This window comes from Otolemur garnettii, unplaced genomic scaffold (genome assembly GCF_000181295.1).
Source record: "Otolemur garnettii isolate 467f Iridium unplaced genomic scaffold, OtoGar3 scaffold00024, whole genome shotgun sequence".
Taxonomy (NCBI): Eukaryota; Metazoa; Chordata; class Mammalia; order Primates; family Galagidae; genus Otolemur; species Otolemur garnettii.
In genome coordinates this window covers 4,869,477-4,889,218 of record NW_003852419.1, presented here as the reverse complement: position 1 = coordinate 4,889,218, position 19,742 = coordinate 4,869,477, and the positions used below count along the sequence as shown (strand labels likewise).

General features: G+C 39.3%; 2 protein-coding genes across 4 annotated transcripts in view; one reads left to right on the top strand and one right to left on the bottom strand.

Annotated features, from left to right (window-relative positions):
- PIGF (phosphatidylinositol glycan anchor biosynthesis class F) overlaps positions 1-4,349 on the top strand; it is a 34,691-nt gene extending 30,342 nt beyond the window's left edge. For all 3 annotated transcript variants that reach the window (XM_023512076.1, XM_023512077.1, XM_023512078.1), the window contains one exon: positions 4,032-4,349. In XM_023512076.1, coding sequence (XP_023367844.1) covers positions 4,032-4,145 — 114 coding nt within the window. In that variant the 3' untranslated portion in view covers positions 4,146-4,349. The remainder of the gene's footprint in view (positions 1-4,031) is intronic.
- RHOQ (ras homolog family member Q) overlaps positions 3,325-19,742 on the bottom strand; it is a 42,044-nt gene continuing 25,626 nt past the window's right edge. Inside the window, exons 3-5 of the mRNA XM_003787888.3 lie at positions 8,845-9,009; positions 8,124-8,219; positions 3,325-4,702 (exon numbers count right to left, since the gene is read on the bottom strand). Of these exons, the coding sequence (XP_003787936.1) occupies positions 4,547-4,702; positions 8,124-8,219; positions 8,845-9,009 (417 nt within the window). The 3' untranslated portion in view covers positions 3,325-4,546. The remainder of the gene's footprint in view (positions 4,703-8,123; positions 8,220-8,844; positions 9,010-19,742) is intronic.

Here is a 19,742-nt window from a genome sequence, read left to right as displayed (position 1 = left end):
CGGGCTGGGGATTCGAACCCGCCACCTTAGGTGTATGTGGCTGGCGCCTTAGCCGCTTGAGCCACAGGTGCCGAGCCGGGCCTTTGTTAATATTGATTTATTGCTTTAAGAAAACACTAGCCTTTTCCAGTTAAGTGATAAAAAATATGTAATAAGGAGTTATTTGACTTAGAGAAAGAACAATTATAGTGTTCTAAGTAGGATACATTTTTTCATCTGATATAGCCACTCATTAAAATAAGTTTTTCTTTTTAGTGGTAATCTGAATAATTTTACCCATTTGAGTTTACTATATTTTATTATGCAACCAGGTTGCTTTTTCCAATTTAGTGATTGTTTTCAAAAACCATTTACATTTATTAAAAAATGGATCAAAAGATTGTCATTTTGGTGACGAACATGTGAATGTCTTCCTTTATATGAATGTCTTTGTTCTATGTTTTCTGTTTTCCTTAAACAAAACAAGATAATTATATATCACCATGTGATGTATAATTTCACCATAATTTTTGGAGAACTGTTCATACTGATGTAGCTGGACTGTCTGTGTAATAGATGATACCATTTTGAAAAATCCTATTTGTAACATGAAGAATATTAAATAGAAACATTTCTAAATGTCAGATAAGGAAATACTTTTCAGTGGAAAACTTTAGGATCTAATTATGAAAATACAATACATGATTAATATATGTTAATATGAATTTGGCTGTCATGGTGTAATCTACAATTTTAAAGCAATTGTAAGAAAGTTAGGAGGAGATTGCTTGAAAAGTGGTTATCAGTGGGCAGCCTCCTTCAATTCCCTTCGACTGTCCCTTTTGGCATTCCCTGTTGCTATTCAAAAATCATAAAAATTGCCCTTGGATAAAGAAATTACAATTTTTTCACCATTAAGGACTGGTTATTTCAGCAAAGTACAAAGCCTGATCCATCACTAGCAAACAGTCTTCAAAGCCAGTCCAACAATTTAATTTGCTGATGACATGGATTTCTTGAGATTTATTTAACACTGAATAACACTTGTTACTCAAAATTTGGACACAATTTATTAGACAAAACTACCTCATTAGACAAAACTTTTTAGCCAATGTTTCATTTTGGGCATTCTACTGTAGATAAGTATGGTAGTTTAGAGAATGTGTGAATGTCTATGTATGTGTTTGAGAACAAAGATCCATGCTGAAATTATAAAGTGATAAAGTACAGTTTAGTAATTCAAACTAGAATTTGGCTGGGATTCAGGAGGGATTACTATTCTCCCTGTAAATTGACAGTGAGCCTTTTAACAAAATGTAGGTGCTCACAGTTTGCCAGCAATGAATAGACTCACAGCATGAGAAAACAGGAAATATTATCCCAAATGTTTACACAGGGTGTTAAATAAAAACTACTAAGGTAGAAAGTTCAATGCTTTACATAGATAATAAACTATGCATATTATTTTATTTGTAATCCCATATGTTAAGGGGCACTGTGAAGGTAACAATCACTTTTAAAAAGTAACAACCAATAAACCAGGATTTAACTTGGTATTTTAAATCAATAATTAAAAATCAAATGAAACCCCCTCTAAAGTAACTTAAGTAATAACAAAACCCATCAAATTCAAGCTCTACTTATTGGAAATAGGATAATTTAATATGGGGTAACTTAAAATGTACCTGTAGAGATAGAATAAAGGTATACATTAGCAAAATATTAAGTAAGATTTTTCAGGGAGCCCCTAAACTTATGTTTAAGAACTTCAGAACTCATTCTGTATATGCAAAAACTGATTAGCTACAAATTTCTTTCATGTTCATTCATACATGACATTTTGAAGCAATGTATTTGTATTTCACCAGCAAAATTCATGCCAATAAAATATTTCAGAAACATTGTCCCCCACACATTTCATTAATTTGAAATAGTCATTCGAATGAGTAGTCTGAATTTCTATTAAAATCTAAGCCTTTAATGAAGATACGTTTCTGCAAATAAGGCAATTTTTCTATAATCTGCTTATGAATAGAAAAGAAATCTTTGGTTATTTTGTTAAAGTGGTAGGAAGGATTTTGCAAAAAGAAATACTAAAGAACCAAAGCAATTAAAAAGTTCTTAGTAAGCAATGGGAAACTCCAAACCCCATCAAGGTCAGTAGAGTACCTAAGGCACCTCAGGTTCAGATGAGACAATCATCTTTGCTTAGAGCTGTAGTCATCTGTGTACATGATTCTTACCACCTTGAGAATGTGAAGCTGATAAGGAAATGTCTAACAATGGTTATTGTGAATAAGAGAGAATCATGAGTTGGTAAATGGGACACACAAAGGAGATCGCCTATCCTACCTCCCTATTTATAATAAGATGAGGAAACAGGCCCAGTCAAGAAACAGGTGGCAGCAATTTGTAGTTCCAGATTCCTAGTCCCTTTCTCTTAGGGCAGAACAAATTCTAGATTTTAACTTTCATTGGCCAGTAAACCAAGGGTGAAGGGTTTCAGAGATGTGAATTTGGGAAAAAAAAATCCCCATCAAATCCCCACAGACAAGTTAGAAATGTATAATACTTTACTGTCTTAATTCCTTTTTACCATGTTAATTGATTTATACAATTCCTTTAAATTCTACCTAAAAATAACAGACCAAAATTAAATAAGTTACATAAGATTCTATTTGAGCATACATAAGGCCATGATACTTAATGTGAACCACCATTTCTTGGGATAAAGACATCCAATGTCCGATTCAGAGAGAAAGCTTCTGAACAGTTATCCACTGACTCCACTCTTGAATGGAAAAGACTGAAAATGCTAACATTTTTAAAAAATCTCTACAAAGCTTACATACAACAAGACAGTACAATCCTAGATTTGTGACTGATATGAGCATTTAAGGCTGTCATTTTCAAGTATAAAAGTTTAGTGTTCCATTACCCAGTCTGTGCAATAGACAAAGCTATAAGCCCAAGTCATGGAAATTAACAGAAGCCAACACTGATGCAGAGTAATCATAATTTAGGCAACAGCAAGTTGGGAAGGCTGGGAAAAAAAATTCTGGATTAGATTATCCTTTTCTCGACTGCATTAGTTTGTTCACACTGAAGTTTTCTCTAACACTATTGTCTGTTGCATGGTATTTGGAATACAGCAGATCCACAGCAGACCAAACAAAGAAGCTGAATTAGGTAACAGAACTAGTAATGAAGGTGGTTCACCTTTAACACAGTTCTTTGGCCTCTTCCCCCAGAGAAAAATTAGAAATGGCTCCAGAATACCAGATAAGCTTCACATATAAATGTGAAAGTTTGTCTCCCAACTGTTGTTTTTTTTTTCTTTTTTAATTAACCTGAGTCCTATAACTAGGGACCAGCATACACTGCTTGTGGATGAAATAAATCAACATTACTTCTTGCTTGATGTAAAATCTTGAAACACAACAGGGCTGAAGAAAACTGGTATCTGGAAGCCAGTATTTTGTTTAACTTGCACTCTAGGTGTGTACGTAAGTTGTAGTTCTAGAACTTCTGCCATGGTTCCAACATCTGTATTTGAAAGGTGGAAGCAGCTGCTCTGTTTTAAATTCCACATAACATGCTTGGATTCTAGGTGTTTCCTCTTTAACACAATTTAAAGAAAGTTTCTTGTGGTTTGGTCGGCATACACACTTCTAATTTCATTTGATGTACACAGCCAATGTAGGAATTAAGGAAGAATTATGAGCTAGTTCAGAAAGCTAAATTGAATCCAGGATTATGGCAAAATCGAACCCCAAATGTTAATTTGTAATTTTAGCATGTATGTCATGCACTCTGGGGAGCATCAAACTAAATCTACAATTGCCAGAAGCCTTGTTACAATTTAATGCAGATTAACTAAAAGTGTACACTTTTTAGTGTTCATGATAAATGCAGTTATGATCTTATTACACTTTTGGCATTCTTTAAGAAAGCACATTAAGCTTTAATATAGAAATATTTAGGTTACACTTAACTTGTGCTCAAGTAATAAAACATTTGTTCTCTTTTGATCTCATACATTCTCTCCTCAGGTATGGCCCATCTCCTGTACACTTGGAGCAACCTTTGGCTACGTGGCAGGCCTTCTTATTTCACCACTGTGGATATACTGGAATAGAAAGCAACTTTCATACAAGAACAATTAATTGGAGCAAAGGGAGAAGATATTTCTTTGTGCAGATTCCATATGGGCTGTGCGGAAATGTATATGGTCAAAGGCAAGCAGTTCCATTTACAGCACTGTTTTTTATGTGGTTACGTGATGTGATTGTAGCTTTTTAAACTATGAAACCCCTGAGAGATTGTACCTTCTAGTTGAAATAAAGTATTTATAATAGATTGTGGCTTCAGATGCTGTTTACTGCTTCTTAGACCTTTGAGAAACATTCTTAATGAACTTTATAGAATTCTGAGGACAGGTTTTTTGTTTTTTTTTTTTCAAGTTTTAAACTGCTTCATTATGTATAAGAGGTCTGGGTATAGCTGTAGCATTTCATATGCCTTCTGAGAGAAATAAGACAGTTTTCTTGGCCACTGAAGATGTTTCTCACGTGATCAAACAACTGTTTATACATCTTGATCCTATTCTTTTTTTTACTGTGTGTTTCTTTGGAGTTAAAATGGCTATGATAGCCTCATCAAAAACAGTCTTCAATCCCTTCTGGGTTAAAGCTGAACATTCCACATAGCAGCATGCTCCTATCTGGGAGGGAGGGAAAGAAAATCACAAATATATAAAATCTTTTTTATACAATTAGTATGATACAAACACATCATTATAAGGAAGATTATGAAATACAGCTACGCAAAAAAGAATAACATCATCATCCATATTCATGATCCCCCAGAGATAGCCAACTAGTAAAATACTAGCAATGTCCTTCCAAACTTCCCATGAAAAATTCTTTCATTCATCAAATATGTATTAGGTATCTACTGTATGTCAAGCACTGTTGAGGTGCTGATATATCAATGAACTGAACCGAAGAGCCAAATCCTTGCTGTGTGGCACTTAGATTTGCTTACATGATACTGGGCAGAGGCACGTGAGGAGGGAATATAGAGCAGATGACAGCAAATGCTATGGGTAAAAACTGAGGGAGCTGGGGGAGTGCTGAGGGCAGTGGTGGTGGTCGGAGAAGGCATCTCAGAGAAGTATCAGCAGTGAGTGACACCAAAGGAAAGAGCCCCAGGAAGATGGGGTGACAGATGCAAAGACTCTGTTGTAGGAGCATGCTTGTTAGAATGAGAAAGTAGAATCTGAGCCAAGACCCGAAAGAAGTGAAAGAACAAATAATGCCCACATAGGGAATGACGTTCCAGGCAGAGGGAGCAGCAAAGGTATAAAGGCCCTGAGGTAGGACTTTGGGGAACAGCAACAAGGCCAGTGTGCTTGAGTACATGACCCAGGCAGGGCATAACAGGTGCCTATAGGCCAGTGGTGCTCAACCTTCCTAATGCTGTGACCCTTTTATATAGTCCCTCATGTTGTGGCGACCCCCAACCACACTGTAGGCTGTAGGCTATGATACAGGCATCAGCCTTTACTCAGATTGAGCTGGGGACCCACTGGAGAATTCTGGGCGGAGCAGGGACCTGATTGGGCTTACATTTAGGACCTAACTGTGGCTGCTTGGTTGAGAACAGGGCACAGACAGAAGCAGAAAGGCGAGTTGAAAGCTGTAATCCAGGCAGAGACGGAGGAGCCTGAACCAGGTGGAAGGAGGAGAGAGTGAGAAAAGAAGAGACTGGACTCTGGGTGTGTTCTGAAGGAAAAGCGATCCATTTTGCTGAAGGGTTGGATGTGTGTTATGAGAGAAACAGAGGACTGGCTTGGAGGGTAAAATTAGGAATTCTATTTTGAACACGTTAATTTTGAGATGCTTGGTCACCCAGATGGACTTGTTAAGTGAACAACTGGGTAAGCAAGACTAGAGTTTAGGGAAGAAAGAAGTCCAGACTGGATAGAAAAATCTGGGAATCTTCACTTGTAGACTGTTCAAGCCACAAGAATGAAAGAAACTCACCGAGCCCTAGGGATTGGCTGTGGCTATAAAAGAAAAGACTTCCAGAAAGCTGAGTGCTGACTTGGCCCTCAACACTCAGACACCAGGGAGATGAAGAGATGGAGGAGCGAGCTGGTTCAACAAGGAACCACCTGTGCCAAATACCACTGCCAGGTCTAGAAATGGGATCACCTTGCTCTGCAACTACTCTTTTACTTAAACTACATAATAAACAGAAATGTCTTAATACATACTTTAGTATGAATTTTTAATAGATGCAGGATTTTTTTGCCATTATAAACAAGGCAGTATCTTTGTAGCTATCTAAGCACAACCCTAATAATTTCCTTTTTAATTGTAAATTGACAAAGGAGAAATATATATGGAGTACAAAGTGATATTGCTATATACAAAGTAGAATTCATTGAGTCAACCTAATTAATGTAACTATCACTTCAGATACTTATTTGTGGTGAGAACAATTCTGAAATATGCAATGTACTATTATTAACTGTAGTCACCATATTGTGCAATGTATCTCATCTAAAAAAATCTTATTCCCCCCATCTAACTGAAACTTTGTACCCTTTGATCACATCCTAATCATTTGCTTAAGTTAAATTCCTACATATGGAATTGCCTGATCAAGTGTCCATGATTTTAATGCTTTTGCATGTTGTCAAGATTGCTTTGAAATAGTACAAGAGAGTGCCCATTTCCCTGTACCCTTAGAATATTAAGTATTTTAATTAATTTTTCATTTTTTGCCAGTATTATGGTGGAAACAGAACTTACATTTGACTACTAAATTAAGTATGAACATATTTCCTATTTTCAGTGGCAATCTGCAGTTTTGGGGGTGAATTCTCTGTTGATGTTTTTAACCCATTTTCTATTGGGATTGTATGTCTTCTAAAGGTTAACTCATATGCAAGGCGTTCTGGTATATTAAGAATGTTAATCCATCTTCCTGCCATACATATCAAGTTTGTCATGTGATTTTTACTTTTTTAATAGCCATTGATATAGTATTAGACCTTTATGTAGTTAAAACATCAATATTTTCATTTATGACTTTTACCTTTATGACATCTAGAAGTCCCTTCTCTCTCCAAGATTACAAAATTGAATATATGGAATTTCTAAACTAACTTGTTATGAAACCATTTACTTTTTGCTTTAAGAAAAACCGTCCTCCAGAAAGTTTTGACGCTTTCGTCTGCCTCCTAATAGTATGTTTTAAAAGTTATTAGGTTGTGTTTCTAAAAGGCCCTATGAAAGTCACATTTAAAAAACAGAATCCAATAACATTAGAGCCAAACAGAGAAAAAAATAAACCTGATTTTGGGGTCGGGAAAAATGTATGTTAAAAGGTATTATGTGTATTACTGTTACATATATCTCTATAAGTTGACCACCCAAGGGACTATAACGAACTGGTCAAAATACAGAGGTGGCCAACATAAGAAACTAGGCCTACTATACTGATTGGTACAAATGTGGTATATGCCTGGTCTATGAAAATTGGGTCAATTATGGAGGGTCTACTGTATTTTTAAAATGCTAATATTTTCTATTTTCCTTTCATAAAAAGATTGGAGGAAACTGAACACATTTCTTTTTAAACCTAGCCATAATTGTTTGGTTTTAACCACAACTTGTTGTCCTATGTTGCTCCACTCTCTAACACAACGAGTCTTACCTAAAGACAGAGGCTGATTTGGCACAGTGTAAATGTTTAATTGAGAAGGGCTGAAAGTTATCTGCACAGTTTCTGATGCCTCTTTCTAGATGTGACTTTTTTGGAAAATACCATTGGCAGTGAATCAACAATGTAGGAGCCTAGGCCCTGGAGTCAAGCTTTGGAATGAAACCTGTCTCTGCTGTTTATTACCCGCTGGACCTTGGGGAAATTACCTGACACCTCCAAGCCTCCATTGTCTCATATGGAAATGGTCAGACCTACCTTGCCCAGTCAGAGCAAGGATTAAAACCCTAATGCATGAAAAACACTTAGCACAGTGCCTGGCATACAGTAAATGCGCAATAAATGTTAGCTTCTATTATTATCTTAGCTTTCTTTACATTTATTTTTTAATTCTGTAAATGTTCTATTACCTCTTTTGCTAGTTTCTGTCCTTGTTCCACACATATAGGTTTTTCTTTCATATCATTCAGTCTTGCTAAAGTTTTGGGGTCATCTCGGAGATCAATCTAATTAAGAAAGGTCAATAATGTCCCATAATATTATAAGTCTTTAAAGATAAAACATGTAATCCCATTTAATCCCCACCTACCAAAAAAAAAAAAAAAAGCCTAAACAAAAGAACTTAATTTCTGTTTTTTAGGATTGCAAGAAAATTTATGTATTTTTTTTTTAATTTCAGAATAGTATGAGGGTACACATGATTAAGTTACATTCTTTGCGTTTGTTAGGTAGAGTCCAAGTTGTAGTTGTGCCCCTCGCCCAGGAGGTGTGCCGTAAACCTTTACACTGTGTCCATTAGGTGAAAGTACACCAATCCTCTTCCCTCCTCCCTCCCACCTCCCTCCTCCCCAAAGAACTTAATGTTTAAAAACCAGTACTATACATGCTTTCTTTTGGTACTATGTTTTCCAGAAACACAGTGAAACTTAGAGCTGAAATTAAACACAACATTTGCAAACCTTGGACCATTTTTCTGAGATCAACCCTCCACAATAGGCCACAGAGTTCTTTTCTTTTTTTGTTCTTACAAACCTGTTTAACTTTATATAAACCAGTGGTTTTGAAGCATGTTTGCACACTGAATCCCTTTTAGAGTTTATTCTTAAGTGGGGAAAATCAAACCAGACATACCTGAGTTCCTATTAATAAAAAGGGTACATTTGGTGCGTATTCCTTAAGCTCTGGTACCCACTCCTCTTTGACATTTTGAAATGAGGCTGGATTTACCACAGAGAAGCAAATAAGGAAGACGTCGGTCATTGGGTAAGATAAAGGCCTCAGACGGTCATAGTCTTCCTAAGGAACAAAGAAAAACCTCATAACATATTTACGTTTACGTGTCTCTAGTTTTAATAACATGTACATCAGATTACATGGTCAAAAATGCAAATGCAGGACTACTCCCCAGATGGGACGTACAGCCCTCCACGTGAAACAAGGTAATTCCGTTTGTCAAAATAGGACACTACTATTAGCAACTACGGTGCAAACTTTGAGAAAATACATTGTGATCACTAACACTGCAACTAGAAACATTTTTAAATGCAAAATTTGCATGAAGAATTGAGTATAGCTAGATGTAGAATCATCATTTATAATAACTAATATATACTGAATGTTTACTGACCTATATGGCCTCTCATGGATTACTTATCTAATCCTGTAACAACGTACCCTTATCTCTGTTTTCCATGTGAGTAAACTGAGGCACAAAAGTTAAGGAGCTGTGGACAACAGCCAGTTAAGTAAAGGAGCTGGGTTCAAACCCTGGCACTTCCTACTCCATAAGCTCTTGATCACCAAACAGCTTCAAGCTTTGCTTTCTTTGCTTAGAGAGTTTTCTTGATTGTGTGTATGTATAAAATTCTAAAGACAGAAATGTAGTGACTAAAATCCACAAAAATCCCCCTTTTTTCCCCAGCTTTCACTCCCTTTCCCAATTTTTTCCGCATGTATCCTGCTGGTTCTTCTCCTATGCATGGATAACATATACCTACAACTGTACACATTTGTACACATGTGCTCAGATGAAATCATGCCATACCTGTTGTTCTGCACGTCCCTTAGAGATTTTTGGAAATCAGAGTATGTTAGATTTCTGGGTTATTTTCAACTGCTGCTTCATATTCCACAGAACAATTGTACTCTGATGGCTCTTAAGCCTCTCTTATCACAAAAGGCAGTGAATGTCCTGTTTTGCACAGACCATCTTTTCTGACACAAAATTCTGCTGATTTACATTCTAGAGAGTGAGCAGAGTCAGGATTCCATTTTTGGCTCGGGTAGACTCTCGTCTGGTTTCAAGGAAACTTTATTTTTAGCCGAGGCCACCTCCCCTCTTAATGACCGGCTTCACTCCTAGAACTACACGGGGTGTGGAACTCAGGGAATATTTAAAAACTTCCTCTACCTAGAGTTTTTGCAATACTATTTCCCTTATGGAAATTTTCTTTTCACATCATCTGACACTTTTCTTAACGTAACTTTCAAGTCAAGCATACTCATGTCTCAGTGGTTTTAACCCTTTCATTTTTCTGTGCTGCTTGCGATAGGCACCCCTATCACCCGGAGCTGTGGGCGCTGGAAGACGTCACAGGTGTTGGCTATCACAGGACAGGAGGGGAAATGCCATCCCCCATCTTTTGCACTTTTTATTCTTAAAACTGGAGGGTTCTAAGTGGTTTTGTCTAAAGCAGTACTTTCAGGCTAAGAAATCAGTCATGAGGCAATCAAGGAGAGCGGGTATAAACCAGGCTGCAGCCCAGCCAGTTCTACAAGAAGAGTACTATCAAAAACCCAACATGTTTTTAAAAATCACTAGGGGTTAAACAGTATGACGGGATGCATTAAACTTATTTTCTGTACTCTACTGCCTATTTCAAACTGCAAGTCTATGAGAAAAAAGACAGAGACTGCCCGTAATCCTCACGTCCTACCCATCATCAGCTGTGCTTCTGAGCAAACCTGCAGTTGGCATGCTGTTCTCACTAAAAGCCACCACTCCTCATGCACATTGAGATTTCCAGCTCTTTCAGGAATAGAAATAGGGAAAATATCCCATGAGATTATGAGGAATAAATGAATTAATATGACTAAAGCACTCAGCTTAGCACCTGGCATATAAAAGAAGTCTTCCAATGCTTCACCAGAAAGCCTATCCTATGGGAAACTGATTCTCCTGTCCCTCTGCAAACCCAAGCAAGATCCCATGTGTCCCACGCTAGACCTGGCTTTGCCATCTCCCTCCAACCACAGAGAAGAAACTTCAGTGAGAAATAAAATTTTCTACATTGGCATCAAAATAAATGAAACTAAACTCTCTTGAGGGAAGTAAAAATTTCAGATTAATAAAAGAGAATCATCTATTATTGCTGTGCTAATTAGTCACTTTGGAACTCAATATCCTGAAGACTATTTAAAATGTAACAAAGAAAGATTTATTTTTTTTTTTAAGAAAGCCAAATTAGATATTTTAATGAAAATTTTACTTTTCAAGCAAGTTTACCTCCTTTGGGAAATAGAATTGTGCACTTTCCCTAGGGGGAGACGGCAAGAAATGAGATGTAATTGAATGCTAGGTTCTCTAGAAATGCTTAATAATATTAATCCAAACATTCTACAGAACATAAATTTATTATAGAGATTCCTTTTACAATCACAGTGAGGCCTGACTTTCCTCAGAGAGAGACACGCGGACACAAAGGCAGGCAATTAGACCAATCATTTCTAGATATTTGTTAAATTGCAGACTTTGTTAGAATAATTAAGATGTGAAGAACTGGGGTTATTAAGACCAAAACAAAACAAAAACAAGTATGTTTAGAACATCTTGGAAAGAAATGTTACTTTTAAATCTATACTATCTAAATGAACTCCTTCTCCCTCTCATCTCTGGCTAAGTAATTGGCAGTTACTAACAAGAATTTGACCTTTCTGCTTCCATCCAGCCTGAGTAATTAGAAGTCTAATAATAGACAGCAAATTTAAAAAATTATCCCCTGTGCATACTGTACCCCACATCACATAAAACAGTTTATACCCATTGACTGTATCTTGAGTGTATTTAATCTAAAATCTTGGATGTAGTAATAAGTGGAAGCTTGCAGAATCGTTCGCCTTGAGCATACATTTAAAATTTGACAACCTAGAGAACATTAAATGTGGAGCAATGGCCCTTACTTTAAATGGCCACTTATCAAAGTCACAGCTTCTCACAGCCAACTCTCAGGTGTCTTCCTAATTAACAAACCAATTATGTTTTAGTTCTAATAAAAAAAAAAAGTAGGTATTTAAACATTTCCACATGGTAACTGGAACATTCTCAGAACTACAGAAAAACAACAGTGTGACATCAAGACCGTGAAAAAAACATGCTAAGTTCAGTCAATAGGATAGTGGGACTGCTTAGTAAACGTTTTAGCTTCTTACCAACTAGCCAGGTATCAGAGGAGTCAATTTTTAAAAAGTATACTCTGGCGGTTTAGTGATTAGGCTCCCCCTGATTGAAGAGTCCTCCGCGTGTGCTAACAACCTTAACCTTTAAAAATATCACAAACTGAACACCTGACAAGAATCCACAGCACACAAGAAATGAAGAAAATGTGCTCTTAGAGGAAAAAAAGATGTTCGGATGCGGGAAATGTAGCCAAGGACCACCCGCTGGAGACGCCCTTTTGTGCACAGCTCAGCCAGCAGTGCCCACCAGCCTCTCTGTGGTCTGTACTATTCTTATCCCCTTCACGGGGACCTGGGTGTTCCCTCCTACTCTAATGATCTTTGTTTAGGATGCTTATGCCTATTTAAAACACACAACTAAATGTGTTTTAAATAAAACTTCTCATTTTAGACAGTTTAGCCTCTATCATGCTTTGTAATCACAAGATGGCCATTTAAAAGCCATCAGCAAAGATTTATGGAGAGTATACTGCACTGAACGTGTTCTAAGGAGGCATACGCATAAATAAAAGACATAATCGTGCCCCCCCCCCCAGCTTACACTTTAGTTGGGAATTCAGGACATAAACATATTAAAAGATAGTTATAGGGCCAGGCATGGTGGCTCACACCTATAATCCCAGCACTCTGGGAAGTGGAGGTGAGCGGATTCCTGGAGCTTATGAGTTTGAGACCAGCTGAGCAAGAGTGAGACCCTGCCGCTATTAAAAATAGAGAAACTAGCCAGGCATGGTGGTGCATGCTTATAGTCCTAGCTACTTGGGAGGTTGAAGCTAGAAAGATTGCTCAAGCCCAAGAGTTTGAGGTTGCTGTGAACTATGATGCCACAGCACTTTACCCAGGGGACAGAGTAAGAATCTGTCACAACACAAAAACCAAAAAAAAAAAAAAAAAAAGAATGGTTATATATAACAATGGGAGAAATAAAATAAATGCTTATTAATCTAAGAAACATTACTAAGCATGGACTATGTGTGTAGGAAAGTGCTGAGTGCCATCAACAAGGACATACATAAAGGGAGGATGAGATTCAAATACATACCATCTAATTTGTAAAGCATCCTGTAGACATTTACAAAGCTTTCTCATTAAATATCTTTATGTTAAAAACAAGGTAACAAGTTTGAGTGAGCAACAGTACCCACAGCCTGCCTGTGCAGACCTCAAAGCCATAGCCTAGAAGAAAAGAAGACAGGGCAGGCTGGGGTGGGAACATGCCTAAAGTTAGCACCCAGAGGGAAGAACGCTGACAGGTGGAGAGACATACACCAATGAGAAACAGTCTCTGCTCTTAACAAGTTCACAGTAAGGGAGACAAGACGTATGTGAACACAATATTACAAATCAGAATGTGGCAAATATCAAAGTGGTAATTAGGGGACACCTAAGAAAAGACTTCTCAGAAGGGACATTTGAGTTGGTCCTTCCAGCATGGAGAGGATTGGAACATACACAACCTACTAGAAATGTGGTCTAGGTCTACTCCAGTGATTTTCCACCAGTGTGCCACGAGAGGATCTTAAGGATGCCATGCAAAATTTTAAAGATCACTAACTAAATTATTTTTGAAAGAAGTTCAAAGCATAGTAAGTATATTCTTTTAAAGTTGAACTATAGGTTTAAGTGTGCTGTGAGATAAAAAAAAGCTTGAAAAACACTGATGTAGTCCCTTATTTCTTAGAGCCTTAGTTCCTCTATAAAATGAGAGAAAGTCAGTGATAAATGACCATAAAGTACTACAGGAATCTACTACAACCCCAAAGAATCCAGGATGCTACTTTGATTTAGGAAACAGTCACTTACCAAAACCTATAACGATTTAGGAGCGATTAGGAGCACTTTCCTCTGTAATAACCTAGAATAAGAAAATGTCATAATAGACAAGCCCCAGCCTTCCAAACTCTAACTCAGCTTCTGACTTGTCTAAGAGATACATAAAATGTATGACCATTAAGTAAGAATGACCCTGACAGCTGGTGGCTTTGTGGCACAAGAACTCTTGTCACTTCCAAAGCATATGGTAGTAACCTCATCTGAAACATGTGTTTCTGGTGAGAAGCCCGAAATAGGCGTCAGGCCTGGCTCCTGAAACCCTCGGCCTTTCAAATGGGGGCTATCTTGAAGAGGACAGACTTGTGGATGGACGTTAGCTTCTGAAGATAAAAGGCGTTGTGACATAAATCTAACATACACAACAAGCGTTTCTTGCTGATAGTAGTCTGTGGAACCGCATTTCCTTTGTTTAGTCATTTTGTCACTTTTGAGTTCAATTTATATTTATATTTAAATTTACATTTAACTTCATCACTTTTCACTCCCTTAAGAATGGGACTACTACCTCCCTGTTCTGTTGGAGGAAAGAAAATTTAGGGAGGAGAAAAGAATTTTTTTTAAGTGCTGTAAATTTCTGAGAGGTAATTATTCCTCAGAGACTTTTCAAACATTTGGTGTTTTCTTGTTTAATCTTCAACTTGGTTGCGAAATGGTATTTATATGTCACTGGCCTGATTAGCTCTTAGTAAAAGAATTCTTGACATTGAAGGTTTAGCTTCAAACTTGCAGTAACTGTCACCTTCATATAGCTTGATTTATAATAAGTCAGTCTCCTAATTAACTTACTAATTATTTAGGAGCTAGTGAACCAGATCTTGGGCTGCTTTTCCATTGCCACCTTGCTTGGGGCACCACTCCTGTTTAGGTTAGCTGGAAGAAAAGGAGGGAAAGTTTACATCTGGTGGAACAGAAAGAAACCAGCTAGAGTGGCCTTGTCATTATGTAACTGTATCGTTATGAACCCATACTTCCTCATCTCTAAAAGCAGGGGACTAAACTACAAGATCGTCCTATCATATGGTGAAAAAACGCTAAAACTAATACTGTTTACCCTTATGAGAAGCCCTCATGACAGATTTAAAGTGGGAGGAGGTTCAAACTATCAGATAAATCAAGTTTTAGGATTCTATTTTCTCTAAGCTGACCCCCACAAGGCAGAGGATGAAGACTTAGCTAAATATGGCCCGCAGGCAAGCTTCATTTCCCTATCTGTGAAGGGAGAATAAATATAGCATACACATGTTAAGATAAACCAGAGAGCTGGTCAAGTGTTCTGAGCTCTTCAGCAGACAAGCCCGGCTTTCCAAAAAAAGACAAACCACAACCTCAGAGCCAGTGCTATTTCTTTTGTGCATAGTAAGGTGACTTCCCTAGTCGCAAAGGGTGGAGAGCCGAAATTCTACATAGTCTGGAACTATAATTAAAAGTCTCTTTCACTAACACAGAGGTCAGCTAGCCTAAGGGATGCAGGTCGATGTCAGGTCCATTTCCACGTGATAGACTCCCTAACTTTTTGGTACGTTATTTCATGTCCCTGGAATATTCATTCATTCCTTCATTCCAACAAACATCTGGCAACGAGGTGTTGAGGGCTGTGTCTATATGAATGAAAAGAGCCATGACCCCTGCCTTCCTGGAGGTTAGAGTAGGATACAGAAGCAGGCACGTGGCTTTCAACTAGGGCACTACTACTATATGTCTGGGGGACATTTTGGCCATTTGGGAGGTGCTTTCAATGATGAAATGAATGGGGGAACACTACTGGCATTAAGGGGTGGGAGCCAAGGGGTTATATAACTTATATGGTAAAAAAAGTCCAGGCCCCACATGATTATTGAGTCTACTGCTAGACCTTCATAAAGATGAAAAATCCTTTTGTAGAAAACCCTATTCTAAAGCCAGAGTGATGCCATCTTGAAGCAAAACCGCTGTGATGACCAATGTCTGCCCTGCATACCAAGGTGTTCCCCTAGCACAGATAACCTCTCACAAAGAAACAAAGCTCAGGGCACAGGCAACCACTCATAAAGATGCTTACCCAACTTTCCCAGCAGTCACAACTGTCGCAAGAAAGTCCAAGATGGGACTAGCTGCACCTGTCTTTACCCTAAGAGCTTCCTGTTAGAAAGGCTACTTTCCGGAGGGCGGGTACAGGGACCCACTGTCTGGCGGCCACCTAAGATATCACTTCTGTTTGTAAGAACCCTGTGAAATACTTCTTTCGAGAAACTAGATTTCTCAGCTTTGTTTTTCTCAACTCTGTTGGCCTTTGGAGGTAGGTTTGCATAGAACTGCCCACCGTGGAGCACCTTTTATAATTTCATGAATCCAGGACCCAACTCCGTTGTAGGCTGCGTGTATGAGGTCTGACAATTAAGTTTGCAAATTCATCCCAGAAAAAAAGCTACACACCTCGCTGCTGAATAACACTCTGGTCACTTTGAGGACTCCCCTTGGTACGCTGTGCGGCAACACCAGCGCCCAGCCCACTTTCCAAAGCAATTTTGGAACTCATTTTCTGGGCTGACCATCAGATCTATCATCATACAAAGATCCGACAATTAGGTTTGTGAGCATGCCACACCCTGGGCTTACATTGGCAAGCGCTTTCCTAAGCTTGGTGTATCAGAGTCTCACGGCTGTGTTCACGTCGACGTGTGGTGATATCTTGCTGAGTGGCATCCATTATTGTTGCTGCGTGTTCTTTGCATGCTGTCCAAACAACAGCTCTGATGGTCATTCCAGAAAATGAGTTCCCAAATTGCTCTGAAGGATGGACTAGGCACTGGTGTCGGTGGATAGCTTCCCAAGGGAAGTACTTAAAAGGTGACCGGAGTGATATTCAGCAATAAAGTGCATAGCATTTTTCCTAGAATGAGTTTGCAAACTTCATTGCCAAACCTCGTATAAGAACAAACGTTTTTTACATGGCTTTAGTGAATTTTCTCAGAAGGTAATTTCAGCTCAAATTGAAGGAGAAAGACTATCTGAGTGTTTTGTTTGAAGGTAATTTCAGTCCAAATTAAAGGAGAAAGACTATATGGGAATTTTGTCTGAAACAATGGTAAGGACTTGCTTACCACTGCAGGAAAACACACACCACTGGCAATACTGCTCTTAGAGCCAAGTCACCAATAGAGCACAATTAGGTCAGCGAGCATTTGTTGTTCCCTGCATGGTAATTCTACCTGTAGGTATGGGTACTTGTTCGCTTCATTATGGTTTCTGGAGTGTTCAGCCCTGGGAATTAGGAATTTAATGCTGAAATAAATGTTTTTATGATGAATTACTTTCCTTTAATTTCTCTTATTACTGCTAGGACATCATACTGATTTAAACTTATAGGAAGGTTCTATTACCTACAGATTTCATTTGAGGATAAGTAAAGGAGAAACACTTGTTACAAAAAAAAAAAAAAAGGTGACGGGTCCGATATAGTTGAGGTCTTGAGTTGGGCATTTAACAAACTGGGACACAAATGACTATAAATGCTAATTGGGACATGTGCTATGAAGGAAAACAGCCAGGTTCTCGGAGAGAGAATAGCCAGGAAGAGCAGCTTCCTTCTGGGCAGTCAGAAAGACCTCTCTGAGGAGGCGACATCAGCCTGAGACTTGAGCCAGACGCAGGACAGTGTGTGCAAAAGCCCCAAGGCAGAAAAGCCCTGACATACTGAAGGCCCTGGGCAAAGGCCAGGGTGACAGGTGGGGCTGGAAAGGGAGCTGGCCTGGGTCATCAGGACCTGTCTGCAGCAGAAAGCCATTAAAAGAAAAAAACAAAGGAATCACAAAATTCGATTTTGCAAAAAGACAATCTAGGCTGCTTTGAGGGGAATGAATTAGTGGCGGGCAGGACTACAAAGAGAGAGGTTTTTACAGTAATTCAACTGAGAGAAGACAGGGACTTGGATGAAGAGGTAGCAGCTGACAGCTAGAGAAATGGTGGATTCTAGATATGTTCTAGAATTAGGATTGGGTGATGAGCTGGAAGTGGGCGTAAGGAATAATCTGGGTTCCAGCTTGGGCAGCTGCATGGATAGTATCTTTCACAGGGAAGAGAAAGATAAAGGGTGAAGAAACACGTTAGGGAGAAAACTTGAGAGGCCAGCATTGGACATGTCAAGTTTGAGACGTCAAGTGGGCAGTCAGAGGAGCTCTCGGTCCCCATACTCCAGGCCTGACTCTACCAGATGGACTGTTTAGGGTGAACCAGAAGCAACTCAGATTTGGAATTTCTGAACTCATTTCATTTCTTCCCCCTCAAATCTGCAACTCCTTCTGCGTTCACCATCCTAATGAAAGATATCACCACCGTCAGGCCGCGCCAGCTGGAAACCCAGAAATCCCCAGGACCAACCCCAAATGTATACAGAGCACCAACCCTTAGCCAAAGCAGACATCTAAGTAGTCACATGCCTCACTAGTCTCACTGTCCCTTCTTCCAGTCCTGCCCATACTTCTCTGGGCTGCTTGTACTTATCTTCCAGGCTTAGGTCTGGAAATCACTTCATCCAGCAGATCTTCCCTGAACCCCCAATTCAGCACAGGTGGCCCCATGCTCCATAGTTCTGTAGCACTCCGGGCTTCTCCTGTCACCCTGTTTTTACACTGAATATCACTGCCTCTTTTCTTATCTGTATCTTCTACGGAGCTTTCTGAGAGCAGAAGACTACTGTTCAGAACCTGGCTCACAGTGCCAACATATTAAATTCTCGCTGAATGAATGAGTGTGGCATGTGGGAAGGGAAAGTCAAAAAGGTTGGCTGCAGCCAGATGGCAATGGCCTGTACTGTGCTAGCTTGTACCTCCCGTAGCTGGAGAAAGTGGATCAAATACCCGAATTTGCCAGTAACAGGTTCCTTTCCCAGGCTGCTGTCATCACTTTCAACCAGGAATCAAACTGCCTTCTGTGATCAGGGCTTTTTTTCTGTGGCACACCCATGGGTCTAACCCACCTGTCTGAATAATGTGAGCTCTAAATAGGAGAGCCTCAGACTGAGCCACACTTTCATCATTTTTGTTCCTGCTACTGTTTTTCACCACAGACTTTCACTCATTTTTTTTTTTTTTTTGCAGTTTTGGCCAGGGCTGGGTTTGAACCCACCACTTCCAGCATACAGGGCCAGCACCCTACTCCTTTGAGCCACAGGCACCGCCCCCTTATTGTCTTGGTATTTATTTCACCTAGGCATGGAGGACATTGTTGACTGTCTGCCCAGCCTCCTTCTCCCACATCTTCCTGATTTAGATCAAGGCTTACCCCTCCTCCCACCCAGACACATGCTGCTGGGGACCCAGACCCCAGACTTGGCTGGGAAGATGGCTGGTATTAAGCCAGTCACTGGATTTCATCCCCAACCCTGCCCCTCCCACACAGTCATTGGTTCTTAGGTGGGCACATGACCTAGGTTGTCCAGTCAGAACAAGTATTCTCTGGCTTGCCCAAGGGAGCTTCTGACCCCTTGCTTCTCCTTCCTCTTACCCCAGTATATAAGGCTTTCCTTCACTCCCCATCCTCCTCCTCCCCCCAGTATATAAAGCTTTAACATTCACTGGTCCTATCTCTGCAGCTCAGGGAGACTGTTCAGGGACCCCCTCGCCATGGGCCAGTGCCCTGGTCTCTGCCTCACCACCAGTGTATGTACATTAGCTCAGTCTAAAACCTCCACTTAGTCCTGACCCACCTTTGCGAAGGAGACATATGAAGTACCAGGTCTGGCACTCTTTTTTTTTTTTTTTTTT